This window comes from Ursus arctos, chromosome X (assembly GCF_023065955.2).
Source record: "Ursus arctos isolate Adak ecotype North America chromosome X, UrsArc2.0, whole genome shotgun sequence".
NCBI classification, from domain to species: domain Eukaryota; kingdom Metazoa; phylum Chordata; class Mammalia; order Carnivora; family Ursidae; genus Ursus; species Ursus arctos.
This window is the reverse complement of record NC_079873.1, coordinates 17,615,489-17,632,670: the sequence shown is the minus strand read 5'-3', so window position 1 is coordinate 17,632,670 and position 17,182 is coordinate 17,615,489. Positions and strand designations below refer to the sequence as shown.

The following is a 17,182-nucleotide window of genomic DNA, read 5'->3' as shown; positions in this document are numbered from 1 at the left end:
GAACTACTACTATGACTCACACTTCAATGTGACTGCCTAAACTTGGTGTTCTTGCCAGGAGAGCTGACTAGGGAAGCTGCTGGATATTCCCGACAAGAAAAGATGGGCTCTCTACAGCCCAATGAGCAATACTAGGCTGAGGATACTCTGCAAGACAAAGGAACAATCCTAAGTAAAGGAAACCATTCAGTACAACCAACCACTCCCCAATACATGTGAATTAATGCCTCCAGACTCTTTGGTCATCTTTTACTACCTTCTTCTAGCTCACCAAATAATACCCCAAATCCTAAACAAGGTAACACACTACCCACAGGCACTGGCTTCTTCTTGCAGCGGTCTTAAGAAACCACACCAGAGAAAATGGCAAGTGTTAACCTTAACTCCAATCAGACCCAAGATGCCAAGACAGGCCTAAGACACCTGGCTAAGATGCCTGTTAGGCTGATGGAGAAGCAGAAGGAGCCTGGCCCACCTGGGAATCTGGATTTTCCTAGGCCCTGGTAAGGTTCTATGGGATACAGCAACACTCCCAAATGCCCTCTCTCCCAGGCTCCTTCTCAAGCCAGACAGGGCTTGTCTTGGTGGGGTTTGCTCTCTTGACCCTACCCGAGTTTCTCATGGAGTAACTGCTATCTAAAGAATCCAAGCCAAAGAAATAAAATTATTTTCCTATTTTCTCCATCAAGCCAGCAACAGAACATTAAGACAGGGAGAGTCAAGATTCAGTCTTTGAGAATTGTTACTTTCTTCAAACAACACTTTTAAACATTAATCGAATTCTTAGTAGTTCTTGCTTTCCTCAAACAATATCTTTAAACATTAATAGACTCTCTGAAGGATAGGCTGTTAAATATTTTAGTTATTTTCTTTATTACTCACTCTCATTCATGCAAGATGAATAAAGGATTTTGGCTTTCTGTATGGCTTCGGTGTCCCGCCTTCTACTGATAGATTTCTCCAAAAGTGCTAGGAAGGTTAAGAAAGGATTCATTAGTATCCACCCACACATGGCGCCAACTTAGAGGTCATTCGATAACCACAGTCCCGGCCTCCGGAAAATTAAATGTAAAGACAGACAACCCCGGAAAAGACACATCTATAAAAGATATACAGACAGCAGAACCAAGTACAACTTGCTTGAGGTTCAAATAAAAAAAAAATTAACTTTCTCTTTTCTCAGGCTCTCCTAATTCAGAGAAACCGAAAGTTCAATTTCCGACTCAGACCAGACCTGCTACAGGGGTTAATGTTTTCGCCACCTACATAAAAAGAAACAGAATTCATTTATTCAAGGACCAGAAATAACTGAATTCTGTTCCTTGTTTCTGCACCGAGTAATATTCTCAAAGGAGGCAATTTCATCAGGGTCGGATTTCTTAAGATTTCTTCACAGCCCAGCCTCTCAGGGAGGTCACCTGGAAGAAATTGCCCATTAGAAGTTTTATTCGATGTTGCATAAACATGCTGTGGACATGGGAGAAGTTGTTTAGACAGGAAATGGAGAGGCGAGATTGGAAAGCCTACCCAAATTGCCTGAAAACTTGTCCATTTACACGTGCGGAGTCCTGGCCATTGAAATGAGGTCGTGTATATAAAATGGCTGCCAGCATAGTCATGAGCACACCCGGAAAACGATCTGCAATTTATAACATCACTGATGGTATTGTTTGAAGGTGGAAAATGACAGCTGTCACAACTACGTAGAGGGGGAGGGAAAGGCTGTCTAAAGTATAGCTGAGCCAACTACCCTCCCCTCCCCCCAAAACACACCTCGGATGTACTGTACTCATTTACCTACTGAAGTCAAGATGAAGAATCCCTGAGCAGCAGCGTGACACTGCCTACATCGAGCTATGTCAAACTGCCGTTGTCAAGGCATTTGGAGTTTATTTCAGAAACAACCTAGCTGCCTCCAAATGACGGCACAACAGATGCCCCCACAGTACTCTGAATAGCTTCAAGACACAATGGAGACTGCTAATCAAATTAATCAATGATTACATGTTCCCTGAAGAAGAATCTCTACTTCTAAACTAGAAGTTCTACTTTAAAAAAAAATGCAATCCAGAGCTCCTGTCCAGTTTTTTATAAGCACCTGTACATCAAGCAACTCCACAGAACTACACAGATTCAAATAAAATAAACTGAGTTGGATGTGGGCGTTTTCAATTGTTTCAACTTGTTTGGTGTTTCTTTCTTGTGTATGATCATAGCAATAAATACAGGATAACTAGCCCCAAGGATCAAGAAGGAAGATTGGTTTGTTTGTTTGTTTGTTTGTTTGTTTAATAAACAGAAAGCTCTAAAACCAAGCCCACATAGATTTCTATTCAAATCCGATCAGGCGCCTTTCACTGTATTACTTCCACAGTCATCGGACTGTTGGGGAGACACATTTGGAAGTAAGCAATCCAAATTCCATTTAGGGATGTAATGTTATTCCAATGCTATAAACACTCCACAGATTGCAAACAAGAGCACCCTGAAGACCAAAAACAAGCCATGGGAGCCAAAGAACTCAAAGTAGTAAATATGCACCTGAGTGTGCACCCAACGCAGTCTGTGTATCACAAGAAGGTAAAAAGAGGACATGCGATGCCAAGTAGGGCATTCCCAAAACCCTAACTGTGCACAAATATCAATAATTTGTTCAGGCATACCCCAGAGATATTGTGGGTACAGTTCCAGACTATTGCAAAAAAGGGAATATTGCAATAAAGCGAGTCAAATGAATTTTGTGGCTTCCCAGTGCATATAAAAGTTATGTTTACACTATACTGTAGTCGATCAAGTATGCAATAGCATCATGTCTTAAAAAAAAAAGTAATACCTTAATTTTAAAAAATACTTTATTGCTACAAAATGCTAACCATCATCTGAGTTTTCAACAAGTTCTATTCTTTTTGCTGGTGGAGGGTTTTGCCTAGATGTGGATGGCTGCTGACCGATCAGGGTGCTGGTTGCGGAAGGTTGGGGTGGCTGTGGCAATTTCTTAAAATAAGACAACAGTGAAGTTTGCTACATAGTTCCTCTCATGAACTATTTCTCTATAGCATGAGATGCTGTTTGATGGCATTTTACCCACAGATAACTTTTTTCAATCAATCCTCTCAAACCCTGCTACTACTTTATCAACTAAGTTTATGTAATATTCTAAATCCTTGGTTGTCATTTCAACAACCGTCACAGGGTCTTGGCCAGGAGTAGATTCCACCTCAAGAAACCACTTTCTCGGGGTGCCTGGGTGGCACAGTCGGTTAAACATCTGACTCTTGGTTTCGGCTCAGGTCATGATCTCATGGTCGTGAGATCGAGCCCCGCATTGGGCTCTGCAATCAGCGTGGGGTCTGCTTGAGATTCTCTCTCACTCTCCCTCTGCTGCTCCCACTTGTACTCTCTCAAATAAATAAATAAATCTTTAAAAAAAGAAAGAAAGAAACCACTTTCTCTGTTCGTCCGTAAGAAAAAACTCCTCATCTATTCAAGTTTGATCATGAGATGACAGCAGTTCACTCACAACTTCAGGCTCCACTTCTGGTTCTAGTTCTCTTGCTATTTCCACCACATTTGAAATTACTTTCTCCCCTGAAGTCTTGAACCCCTCCAAGTCATCCATGACAGCTGGAATCAGCTTCTTCCAGACTCCTGTGAGTGTTGGTATTTTGACCTTTTCCCATGAATCACACATGTTCTTAATGCCATCTAGAATGGTGAGTCCTTTCCAGGAGGTTTTCTATTTACTGTCCCCAGATCCACCACAGGAATCACTACCTGTGGCAGCTATAGCCTTATGAAACCTATTTCTTAAGTAATAAGACTTGAAAGTCAAAATAACTCCTTGATCCAGGGGCTGCAGAGTGGATGCTATGTTAGGGGGCATGAAGGCAACATTAACCTCACTGTCCAGCTCCATCAGAGCTCTTGGGTGACCAGGTGCACTGTCAATGAGCAGTCATAAGTTTTTTCTGAGCTAATATGTCTCAACGGTAGGTTTAAAATACTCACTAAACTATGTTGTGAACAGATGTGCTGTCATCCACGCTTTGCTGTTCCATTTAGAGAGCACAAGCAGAGTAGATTTAGCATAACCCTTAAGGGCCCCAGGATCTTCAGAACAGTCAATGAGCATTGGCTTCAACTTAAAGTCACCAGGGCCACATTAGCCCCTCACAAGACAACCTGTCCTTGGAAGCTTTGAAGCCAGACACTGGCTTCTCCTCTCTAGCTATTAAAGTCCTACATGGCTTCTTCTTCTAAAATAAGGCTTGTTCCACCTACATTGAAAATGTGTTGTGTGGAGTGTAGTCATCTTCATGAATTATCTTAGCTAGATCTTCTGGAGAACCTGGATATCTGGGTAACTGGATAACGCTGCTTCACCTTATATTAGGGAGACAGCTTCTTTCCTTAAACTTCACGAATCAACTTCTACTGGTTTCCAACTTTGCTTCTGCAGCTTCCTCACCTCTCTCAGACTTCCCAGAGTTCAAGAGACTTAGGGCCTTGTTCTGCATTAGGCTTTGGTCTGAGCGTATGTATACTGTGGTTGGTTTGTCTTCTGTCCAGACCACTGCAACTTTCTCCAGCTCAGCAAGAAGGCTGTTTTGCTCTCTTATCATTCGTGTGTTCCCTGGAGGAGCACTCTTAATTTCCTTCAACAGTGTTTCCTTTGCATTCACAACTTGGTGAACTGTTTGGTGCCAGAGGCCAAGCTTTCAACATACCTTCCTCACTAAGCTTAATCACTTCTAGCTTTTGATTTAAAGTAAGAGATGTGTGAATCTTCCTTTCACTTCAACACTTAGAGGCCACTGTAGGGTTATTAATTGGCCTGATTTCAATATTGCTGTGTCTCAGAATAGGGAGGCCTGAGGAGAGGGAGCAAGACAGGCAAACGGCCAGTTGGGAGAGCAGCCAGAATGGACACAACATTTATCAATTAAGTTTGCCATCTTCTATGGTTCGTGGAGCCCCAAAACAATTACAATGATAACATCAAAGCTCACTGATCACAGATCACCATAACAAATGAACAGGTTTGAAATATTCTAAGAATTACCAAAATATGACACAGAGACATAAAGTGAGCAACGCTGTTGAGAAAATCGCGCCTAACAGATTTGCTCAATACAGGGTTACCACAAGCCTCCAGTTTGTAAAAAAACAAAACAAAACAAAAAACAAAAAAACAAAAAACAAAAAAAACCCGCCGTACCTGCCAAGCCCAAGAAAGGGAAGTCCAATAAAGTGAGGTATGCCTGTCTGTGTCAAAATTCTGGTTTCTGTACCAAAATATAGCTTTTAAAACAAATTCACCTATCACAGGTTACTTGTCAAACCCTTTCCCTCCTCCGCTCCCCCTCATGCCCAAGCAGGCAGGAGAGCATTGATATGCAGACAGTGATGTGGCAATCAGCTGGCAGCATCCATTTTATTATCTCTGTATTTGAATTAATGGTAAGAGGAATAAAGTCTAGCCTGGAGAGTAATTAATGAGCAGAAAACAAGCCTGCCTATCAAAGGCAATTACTCAGGTGATTAAAATGTCCCTAAAGCACTGAGAAGGGCTCCTGGGTCACCCACACAAGGGCATTCCCATCATCATCTGTGTTGTTTCTTGGACAATTTCTCAATCTTCACCCCCTTCCAGGTATTCTTGACCATGTTACAACAGAAAAGGAAAACTCCAGTTCATAAAAACCTATCATGCGACAAACCTGGGACTATAAAGTTGGTTTCGAAGTGCCTCCGATCATCAAATTTGAACATTACACAAAAAAATATTATGTATTTTTTCTTCTCATTAACCTTAATCAAATAAAATTGTTGAATTCTTTAATATATTCCAAGTTCCCCTTTTTTGGTGTATGGTTAATGTATTTTGTGTCCCATTTAAGAAGCCTTTGCCTCTCCCAATGTCATAATGTTCTACGTTTTTTACAGAACCCTTATTGTTTCACATTTATATCTACAGTCAGTGTAGAATTAGTTTCTGCCCATGGTGTGGACAACCATGTCTTTGTAACACAAGCCTGGCTTCACAGGGGACAGCTAGAGGGAGAATTTTAATGAAGAAGGTATTCTTGGTCATTGGGTCACAAGTACTGTGACATGAAAAGTCATCTCGGTACATAAAATTGGCCTTAACAATGGCTAGTCTCCATTACACTGAGTAGTCTGTGGGGCAGGGGTCTGGGTCACATTCATCTTGAGCACCCAGGGCCTACTGCTTGGCATGGTTGGTGCTCAGTCCACATTTGCAGAGTTGAGTTCCTAATAAGGTTAAGTCTGAGAGTTGTTCATCCAACAGAAAAGGAACTGTGAGAAGTTGGGCTTCTTTTATTATTGCTTGTTATAATCAGCAATGTCCTGATTACACAAACATCCATAATCTCCTTTTCTCACATCCCAGTCTCTGTATCATACAATGAAATCCAAGCCTTCATTCACCGGTTTTCAGGAACAACAGGTTTTAGGATGGTGGTCTCAGCTCAACCATCCACTTCCTGGTCTTCCATCTGGGGGCAAATACTTAGTTGGCATCCAACTTCCTTTAAGCTCAGAAGCTGAGACAGGACCACCAGTCCTACTCACTCAATTCACTTCTCCTGCTGAGACAGGACCTTTACTGAGGGCTCTGGAACAGAAGAGAATTGTAAAGGAAGGACCAGACCCCTGAAGACTCGGAAGTCCCCTGGTAAGTCAAGAGCTCACAACAGTCACATGCAGCTCAGGCCAGTCTTTTGAAGTTTCTCCAATATTTAGGACCTTTTCACCTAATCCGGTTTTCAAAAATTTCACGTGCACAAAGTTTTAGTCCTATGAGCAAACAACTACCAAGAATCTTGGTGCTGAGCTGATGCCATTTGAAGGAGATGGTTCCAGAGCACAGGAACTCCATGCTCCTTTGTGTTTTTTCTCCCAACCCTGCAACCCTTCCACGTGCTTGCTCTCTGGCTACCTGCTAAGAGACTGATGGATGCTGAAGCTGTGTGCCTGATGCGCTTAACACTCACAGTAACTGCATTCTCAAACCTTCACGCCACACGCCATCAAGGTGAATTCTCAATCTCACGGTACATTATGCCAACATTTCTCCCTCAGAAATCAGGGGGAGTGTCCTCTTAATTCTAGTTAAAAGAAAAAAACAGGAAAAATCAAAACTTTGGAAAAGTATGCCCTTCCACACCTATGTAACAAACACAGTGTTCTCTAGAAATATATTTATTTTTAAACCTATCATATCATGGCCTGGCTTCTCCTTTGGTGGTACTTAAAAACCACCTTTGGATGGTCCATGGTAGACTGTCGCCTCTAATCTTACTATTTTTAGTCCTTGTTGATTTTCCAGGCTACAGACTTCAATTTGGTTTCCAGGCTCCTCGGTTTATTTACCGTACTGAGAAATTTCATTTTTCTAACTCACACTGCATGGGTATTAAACTCTTAGGCAGCTGGACCTGGAGACTCTAAATCAGCTTGCAAAGCCCATTGTTATTCTCATTAAAACATAAAATTCAAGTTAACTAAGTCATGGTCTGTGGAGCCCATAACCCTGATGTTTTCACACGAATGGTGTGACACTCAACTCCGCAGCTCCTCCACCCATAGCCAGTCACGCTCGGCATTACCTGAGGCTTTCTGACACACTGAAAAGACAATAAGAACCGATATTTCTCATTCTTCCGGGAAACTCCCACCTAAATACAGGGAGAGAATCTGTCAGAATCCTTTTCTCTGTTCATTTTTTATGATCAGCTTATAAATCATCATTGTTGGCTGGCATCCGCTTAAGAAAAAGGGGCAGAGATTATTTTAGGGGCACTAAAAACCTCTAACTCATCGATCTAAATCATGGGTTACCAAATAACATAAAAATAGCCCCCATTTAACACAAAAGACCTCTCTGCCCATAATGGAATCAATTTCATAAAACTGCCAGACACTACAAAAGTCTAATAGAAGGTAACTCTTTTATTATGTCCACTTACAAGTGAATTTATAAGGATTACACCTATCAGGGTTACACTTCAAAATAATTTAAACTAAATTTTAACATTACTCTTTGACAGCATAGAATTACAATGACTTTACCAATATGATATTTTAACTCATAAAAATAGCTTTCCTAGTTAGATAATTTGGATCTTAGCAGATAATTCAATGTAAGGCCTGTGGTGAATTTAAAGTCACCAAAATCCATCTTCGGTTTTTTTCCTTGAGTAAAAACCCTAATTATTTATTTTGTCCTGCCTATTTCTACCATCTTAACGTTATAAGGGAAAGGCCATGCATGGTTATATACCCTGCAGGGGTCCTTCCTGAGTAGTCCTGAACATCCAAGGACCCAACAGTGATAGCATTCATTTATTAAACATCTGCTCTGTGCCAGGTGTATTGTACATGACCTCAATTAATCTCCCACAAACCCTAAGAAGCATTTATCACTGATCCCATTCTACTCTACTCGTGAGAAAACCCTAAGAACCTATCCAAGGAAACTCAGGTAGTAAAGGTTAGATCTCTGATTTGGGTTCAGGTCTCTAACTCCTGTTCATCAACCATCAGGTACCCAGTAAAACTGCGCAAGTTGCTTTTGTGTGTGAGAACAAGGCCCCCAAGTGGCTAGGCCAGAGGCAGCAACGCCCTCACGGACTTTAACAGAGCTCTCAATCTTAACTGGAAGAAAGGCATTCCCTGGTGACATCGAGACATGTTTTTGCAGCGCTGGACTGACTGTGCTCAGCCATCTACACACTTTGCCCCATCACCCTATTTGTGACCAGGGAGACACACTCCTGAGGCACCTAGCCAGGGATGGGAGCCCTGGTGAGATTAGGGGCAGGACATAGTGAGCTGGTCCCTAAGGCTTTTCTTCACATTATGTCCTAGTCTGAACCAGTGGTGTCCAACCTCAAACAGGCATCAGAACCATTGGAAGGGTTTATTAAAACACTGAGTGCTAATTCAGGAGTGTTTAATTCAGGAGGTCTAGCGTATGGCCCAGAAATTTGCATTTCTAACAAATTCCCGGGTAATGCCAACTCCATAGGTAGAGGGAACTCACTTTGAGAACCAACAGCAGTCACCAGCACTCCTTTATTTCCCCCAACTTCACTGAGATATAGGTGACAATTATCCCTAGACCTTCTTGATGCCTGTGATCCAGCCCAGATTCCCTCCTCCCCCATTCCCCATCCCACTCAAAGTCAATGCTGATTGCTGATTTCCTCACTCCACAGCTTCCTTTTAATTAAATGTCAACATTCTTCAAGGAGAGCGCTCCTTTGTTTTGTTCTGGAGATGCTTTCATCATATTGGCCCATTTAAGTCTAAGTTAGTTCCTCAGTTCTGCAAAGTCCAGCTTTAAAAAGTTCCTTTCTCAAAGGTGAAATGCGATAGGGGTTTAAGACGAGGGTTGATTCACTGGTTCAAGAGCCAAAAGAAAAAACCAAAAAACAAAAAAAAAAAACTACACGATGCCAGGAAGACTTCCAAAGTGAAAAAAAAACACAGGACAGCTATTTTCAACTCCAGCTTATACCACACCCTACGGCAAGGAAGAGTGGGATAAATATTGCATCCCTCAAATCCTAAAAAATCTGAGCTCTAGACTTCACAATTCCTCCCTCATCTGTGAAAGCAGCATCAAAACACTGTAAACATAGGTTTAAAAACCCACTTCCCAACTAACCCCTGTTTTCACTCCCACCTTCCATGAGGAGGTAAGAGTAGCAGTGGTTCTATTCCTGGCTGTTCAAACTACACTGTGTGGTCAAGAAAGGCTGTTTTTTTTTTTTTTTTAAGACTTTATTTGAGAGAGAGAGAGACAGAGAGAGGAGGAGCAGAGGGAGAGAGACAAGCAGACTCTGCACTTAGCTTGGAGCCGATGAGGGGCTCGACCTCACGACCCTGAGATCATGCCCTGAGCTGAAATCATGCCCTGAGCTGAAATCAAGAGTCGAGACGCTTAACCGACTGAGCCACCCAGGAGCCCCAGGCTGTCCTTCTTAAATGGGGTTTCCAGCAGTGAGGGATTAGGAACTGGGCTCTCTTCCCTTCTCTATCCCAAAGAGGGGAAGCAACAGCACCTTTGGCATAAGCCAAAGAAGCAAAAGCACTGTTGGGAAGACAGCAAACTTCCACGCCTGCCGGCCGCTGCTGGGGCTTCCCCAGCAGATTCTGGGGAACTGGTCATGCTTGTGAAGTACATTCCTAAGATCAAAGAAACCAGGGGCTACAGAGAAGAGCCAATGACCCTTCACGCTGCCCTGAGGAGAACACAGAGAAAAGAATACCCGATAATGCTTGGGGTTTTCTGTAACAAACTCTACCTCCATCTGGATCCCAAGCTAGAAAACAGAACAGCGTGATAGGGCCTGGTGAACTGGTCTCCATGCATTAACTCCCTCCTCCAAGCCATTCTCTACATGTGGCCAGTGCGCTCTGGTAAAACCCATCACGCCCCTCAATGTGACATTTACAAATGGGTTCCCAGTGCCCAAGGACAGAGGCAAAAATCTTTACACAGCCTACAAGGCCTGCATGCTCTGGCCCCTCCTTTCTCTTCAGTCTTGTCTTTTGTCCCTTTTCCCTTCCGACTCTGAGCTCCAGTCACACTGGGCTTCTTGGGTTTCCTCAAAGGCACCAGCTGGACAAATCCTCAGCTCATGCAGCTCTTTCCGCCTGGGTTAAAATTGGACATTTGAAATGTTAGACCCATAATCTGTGGGGGACAAATTATATGGCTGGATTGGTTTGGGCAAGTCACATAATTTCCTTGACCTTCCCTTCCTCGGATGTAGGGCAAAGACAGAAATAAACAATGATGGCCAACAGCACCAAATTAGAGTGAGGAACCAGAGAGAAAACAAATGATAGGCTAAAGGAATAAAATTAGTAACAAGAAATGTTTGGGCCTTGGGGAAGTGAACTTATGAATTCAGAATAGAGAGCAGGTAGGACAAGTCACTCCATTTGGAACTTAGTCGAAACGACCACTGGAGGAAGCAAACCTGTGAGTATACCCACACGTACTTGCTTATGTTTCTCTCAGAAATATCGGTTCCCACACCGATCTCAGCTATTGATGAAAATAAAATCCCCTTCTCATTTTCTAAATTAAAAGGCCTATACATGTTTTTAAAATATCTCTCATTGTGTAAATATGAACACCAGTGAGCCTTTCCAAACAAACATTTCTTATTTGTGACAAGCTATTCTCCAACTGGCACATAATTAATTTTCCTGTTATGGGTAGTGCCTTTTTACACAGAATGTTCTCTTGACACTTTAAAGCAAATAGTCCATCATTACTAATTCATTAAGCACTCAAGGAGATGCTATTAATCACAATGAACTAATGTGGTATTAATGGGTAGGTTATTAATCTGCAATTACATGCAGATTTCCTAATAAATTCAAGTTGCCCAAGTTTTTTGAGGAGGAAGGCAAGGGAAAACAAAATGAACAAATCTTCCAGAAAACAAATTAAGGGGAAGATACAAGTATCTCTCCCTGAATCATAAAACGATACACACAAACTTCCTGTTTTCTTTTCATCCTAAGAAATCTTTGTTTTTACCCAATGTAACGACATTTGTAATTCATGGATTTTCATTGAAATCATAGTATGAATGGAGGAAAAACAAAACCATCCACGCCCCTGGGAGAGGTGAGTTTCCTCAGTGACATACTGTGTCTTCAGATGTAGTAAAGCCTGGCCACTCATCATGTGGTCCCTAGACCCACAGTGTGGGCATCACCTGAGAGCCTGTCAGAAATGCAGACTCTTGGGTCCTTCGCAGACCCACTGAATCAGAATCTTCACTTTAACAAGATTCCCAGGTGATTCATGTACACGTTCAAGGACGGGAAGAACAATATTACAGTCCGGCTTTGTAGCTACACATTAGAGTTGAAGAAGGAAGTGGGGGAGTTTGCTTATACACCAGTGCACGTTAAAACCTGGAATACAGAAGAGGGAACATCATGCAAATCTGAGTATTGTTTAAAGCACATAAACAAGGTGGATGTGATAAGCAGTTGGGGAGCCTGGATTAGCGGAAATACAATTTACACAGCATAATTCATCTGTTCTAAGAAGCACATTTTTTTCACATCTTAACATCACTGAAATTGGAATCCATTTTAAAACTGTCAGTTAGGCACAGTCACTGCCTGCCCGGATGGGAACGTGATCGAGCAGTTCTCATAGTAGGCAGTGGAAACGAGTTGGTTGCATGGCCAGTAAACTGTCCCTTACAAGGTCTTCAGAAAGATTTCAATACGATTTGGGCATGAAATGAAAACTTACTGCGTATCCAAAGAGGCAATCTCGGAAGAAAATCCCTGATTTGGGGGAAGCACTTTTTTAAGAAATGCTGAATCACTACTGGTATTGACAGAAAGAAGACAACGTTTTGTGAGAAAACAAAAGCACTGATGGGTTGAAATCCAAAGGACTGTGAAGAAGTTTTAGGACTACTCGAACCAATCTCTCCTGCTTGCATTTTCCTTTTCATTTGTGCAAGAGTCCCAGGATAAAAATTAATGTCTACAAGAACTCTTTCAATGAACACAAAGTAAAAATGCCAGGTGGAAAAAGGGCACCGCGTAGTAGCCTTGTCCTTGATGGCATACACGAAGTAACAGTGCATCTTACACTTGATGGTATTTCTGATTCAACACAATATGGTATTGATTTAGTTAAGGCTATGGTGCGTGTATGTTCTCTCGCTTACTTTTAAGTCAAATAAATGTAACAGAATTGCATATAACTAGAGCATCGCCATCACAGAAGACCCAGCATTTTTCCTTCCGAAAAATACTAAATGTGTCCAGAAATGGAAGGCTGTTTGGATTTAAATAAAAGAAGGCAATATAAAAATATTTCCAAATGACTCCAAAAGCATTCAAAGGACAAGCGAAGCTGTGGCGAGGGGAAATGTTTTGATCCCGCATACCGGGTGTCAAAGGCACATGGCAGGTTTGGCTGAGTGTGCGGGCAGGCGCAAGGCCACTGCTCTGGCAAGAGCAGTTCCATAGATGACCTGCCACACCATGGGCTGTGCAGCCTTCAGACCTCAGCCGGAGCCACAATTGCCTGCTTTCCTCACCCAGCACTTCCCACATGCTCCCCACCAGACATGTCTCCTTCTGGCAATGACCTGCAGCTTGCAAACCCTAACTTCCTCTTTTCCACGGTTCAGAGTTTCCAGACGGACACCGACACCTCTGACCTCAATTAAAATAACAGACCTTTAGGTCTTCATTTACTTGCACAGGTGTGTATCCAGAGCAGCGTGCAGATCAAGGGAAAAAAAGAAATCCCTTTTCTTTTCCTACATTATTTGGAACTTGGCCAAAAGGCTGGGAAATGTAAATTGAGAGAAATTAATGAATTAGGGCATTGCCAGCCATTCTTTAATGTCAACTAGCAAAGCATATTGCCAGAGCAGTAGTTTTGAATGGGTCTCAGCTCAGAAAACTCAGAGCACTTTCTCCAATGGACAGTGCCTACCGTTCTTGACTCAGCTGGTTTGGTTTTCAGCCTGGAGTAGGTTCTCAAACTTGGCACCAGGATAAAGTCACCTGGCAGGGGAGGAGTGGTTAAAAAATCCAGAAGGCCAGGCGCCACCCCAGACCAATTACATCAAAACCTCTAAAGATGGGCCCTGGGCGCCTGGGCTGTTTAGGCTCCCTCGTGAATTCAGTGTGCAGCCATCAGAGAGAAGCCCGGGAGATGCGGCTTATCCACATGGAGATGGCTGCGAGTGTGAGAAGCATACCGGATTCCCAAGACTGAGGAACGAAAGAATTAAACTGTCTTGTGAATACGTTTTTATATTGATTACGTGAAACGACAATTCTTTGGGTATGTTAGGTTAGACAGAATCCTGGGATTTTACCTGTTTCCTTTTACTTTTTCTAACACGGCTGTTTAAAAATGTAAAATTACATGTGACTTGCATTTTTGACCCACATTACATTTCTTCTGGACCATAGTGACTTTATAGGCCATTAGATGTGTGAACATGAAATATTTAACCTCTCCAAGCCTCAGCTTTCACAACTGTAAAATGGAACAATACTACCTTCTTAGCTGTCAAGATTTTTACAAGGTGCTAAGGGTCAAACCATCTGAACTCTAATCCTAGCTCCACTGCCCATCAGCTATGTGATTTTGGGCTGGTTAACAGTACTGCTCGGTGCCTTTGTTTCCTCATGGGCAGAACGCAGATACATCTTCCATCTTATAGACGTGCTAGGAATTCAGTTTAGAGAATTCAGCTAAGGGTATTCTTAAAGAAGGTTATCTCTACACAGTGCCCGGCTTGCTAGACCCTTCTCGTGGGTATTCCTAGGATTTTTTTTTTTAAATCGTTAAAAGCTCCCTTCACAGTAATGAGTAGAAATCCTGCCCATTAGTAATACACTGGGGGAGAAGTGGGGATTTTGCCACATCTTAAAGATTCTCAACCCATCTACACCATCAAGTTGTAGTGAAATATTCTCAGAGTTGAGGGTGAGAGTACAACTGAAGCCATCTCATCAGGGAGATTGGAAATGCAAGGGTGAAATGTTCAACTCCCTTTGGCCATGTCTTTTTGTGGGCAAGCAACTTTTTCATTTTCGTGGTGCCTAAGTTTTGCCACTGACCAATTAGGAGTACAGTAAAGGTAAGTGACTGACCCATTTCTCTAAAGACGCAGGTTTCAAGGTCCAGGAGATCTGAGTCATCTGCTTCTGCTGTGAAAGCTAGATGACCCTTGGAAGTTCCTGCAAAAATCCCACATTCTCAGCTCCATTATCATTCCAGACTGTGGCAACCAACAGCAAGAACACGTGGGGACGTGGAGGAGCTTCAGGAACCATTACCACAGCTCACGTGGGTACGCCTCAGAACTGTTCCCACCAAAACCAGCTAGGGTTTTTCTTCCCTTTCCAAACAGTCATCATCTTTCAGGAAGTGGCTTTTCAAAAATATGCAACCCTTCTGAACAACTGCCAAGTAAAATACATTTACACACACCAACCGTGCAAAATGGGGCCTGGGTGTGGGCAAGCTGAGAAGTGTTCCTGTAGGTGTGTATGTGTCTTTCTCAGGATGCCTGTAGCCTATGTCATCAGTCAGGCCAAAGAACTTATATTTAGTCAAAAGAACCTAAATTTAGTCAGCAATCTTCTAAATTAAAAATGTTTCTTTATTCCTACAACATTCAAGCTAGCTAGCAGGAAACTTTTCATAACATGTTGCAATATTTACACTACAGAAATGCCCCCTCATCTGCTTCCCCACTCCTTCTTTTCGGTCGCTATTCCTAGGCATAGCATTTCCAAGCTGTAACTCCACTTCTCAGAAACCTTAGCATTCTCTGCCGCAAGTCAAAAATCTCACAAATGGATTTCAACGTGCTTCTTTGGCCCACCTCACTCCTGTCACCTCTCACCAAGACATGTCCATGCCATCCTCCCAACAACGCCAAGTTACATGGATTTGGTCTTTTCCTTGGAACTTCATTCACAGCCCCTCCAGATCTATAGTCCCCCTCTACCTCTACCCTTCCAAGTTGTACCAAGAGTCCCTGTCTTCAAGGATCAGATGACAAGCAAGCTCTTTCATATAACACATATTGAGTACTTGTGAAAGAAGACTCTACTTTGTATTACTATCTTCAATCATTTGCATTGCTTCTAAGCATTTTTAACTATACCACAGTAAAAGCTGTATCATCTCTAGTTGAGCACCGACTTTTAACTCTCTGCTTTCATAAGAGGCTTGTGACAACTCAGGCATTTCATCTATAAACATATTTATTCCATGACATAGGTAATCACATCAAGCCTGCACTGTAAACAGTTCAAGGTTTGGCATTGGCACAAATCTCCAAACACAAATCTCTGGTTTCATCTAATATCCTTATAAACATCCATGAACTGTTGATAATGTGCTCATTACCCAGGGATTCGAGACTGTGGACTGTTCAAAGATTTGGGCATTGAGTGGACCCATAGGGTCACATAATAGCCAACTCTGCTTGAAATACCTAGGTTAAGATGCATCAAAAGGCCGGAGTTCAATGAAACTAAACCTTCTTGAGGCCTGCCCCAGCAACCTTTACACAGGCAGGGGTTCTTTATCTTTTTTGCGCCATACGTTCCCCGGGCAGGCTCTTAAAACCTAAGGACCACTCTCAAAATAATGTTTATGAATGCATAAGAAACACAGGTTTACAACAGAAACCAGTTATTCTGAAATATAGTTAACAAAACAGTTGTTTTACTATTTGTCACCATAATATATGTACTACTTCATTAAGTCTTTAAATAGTAAGAACTAGCATTGGATCTAACCACTGCTATGACTCTGAAGTGATGATGTATGTAGATAATATTTCAAGATACTTGCAACATTTATATCAAGACAGAAAAATAATGCTTTCCATTGGTTAACACTGTCACAGCCCGTAATACCAGAGTTTTGCCTACTATCATAATTAAAGAAAATGCTAAAGTTTCATCAGAGGTTAGAGAAAATAAAGGTGCATCTTTTCCCCTTCAAGTCAATGGAATTCTACAGACAGCCCTCTTGAGTTAAGAATCCCTGAGGGAAAAGGGAACGAAAAGAGAGAAGAAAGGCAAACTGGTGTGAACAACAAAAAATGGCATCTAAAGAGGATCTAGAACAGCCTAAGATGACATTTCTCCTTGTTTTCACCAATTCCCCTTTCCTCCTCTCTTTTCCTGCAGGAGGGATTTAAAACGCATTTCCCCCAACCCATGTGTTGTCCAATCAAATAGATTATCAAAACCTTCCGGGTTTGAGGTCATGACCAAGGTCTCCCAATAAAAGCTGGGAATACACACAAATGTCCTAACCTACTGTTTCCATCTCCAAGCTTGTCCCTTTCGGGATCAGCTGCCTTATTTATGGGCATGGTGAGACTTTCAGAAAAAACTACATCGTAACATTTTACTTTAATGATGCTGGTAAAGTTTTCTTATCAATTTGTAATTTTTTTTTTTGGCTAGGAATCTAACATTTCTCAAGCATCTACTACACGCCAAGTGCTTTCAAAATGTTAATTTAATCCTCATGAAATTAACAATAACAGCAGATGTTATTTATTGAATTCTGTGTAGATGACGTTTGCTGCACCTCATTGAATTAATCCAA

General features: G+C 42.0%; 1 protein-coding gene across 3 annotated transcripts in view; it reads right to left on the bottom strand.

Annotated features, from left to right (window-relative positions):
• PHEX (phosphate regulating endopeptidase X-linked) overlaps positions 1-17,182 on the bottom strand; it is a 207,032-nt gene that overhangs the window by 159,944 nt on the left and 29,906 nt on the right. For all 3 annotated transcript variants that reach the window (XM_048213359.2, XM_057310564.1, XM_048213360.2), the window contains one exon: positions 883-969. In XM_048213359.2, the coding sequence (XP_048069316.1) occupies positions 883-969 (87 nt within the window). The remainder of the gene's footprint in view (positions 1-882; positions 970-17,182) is intronic.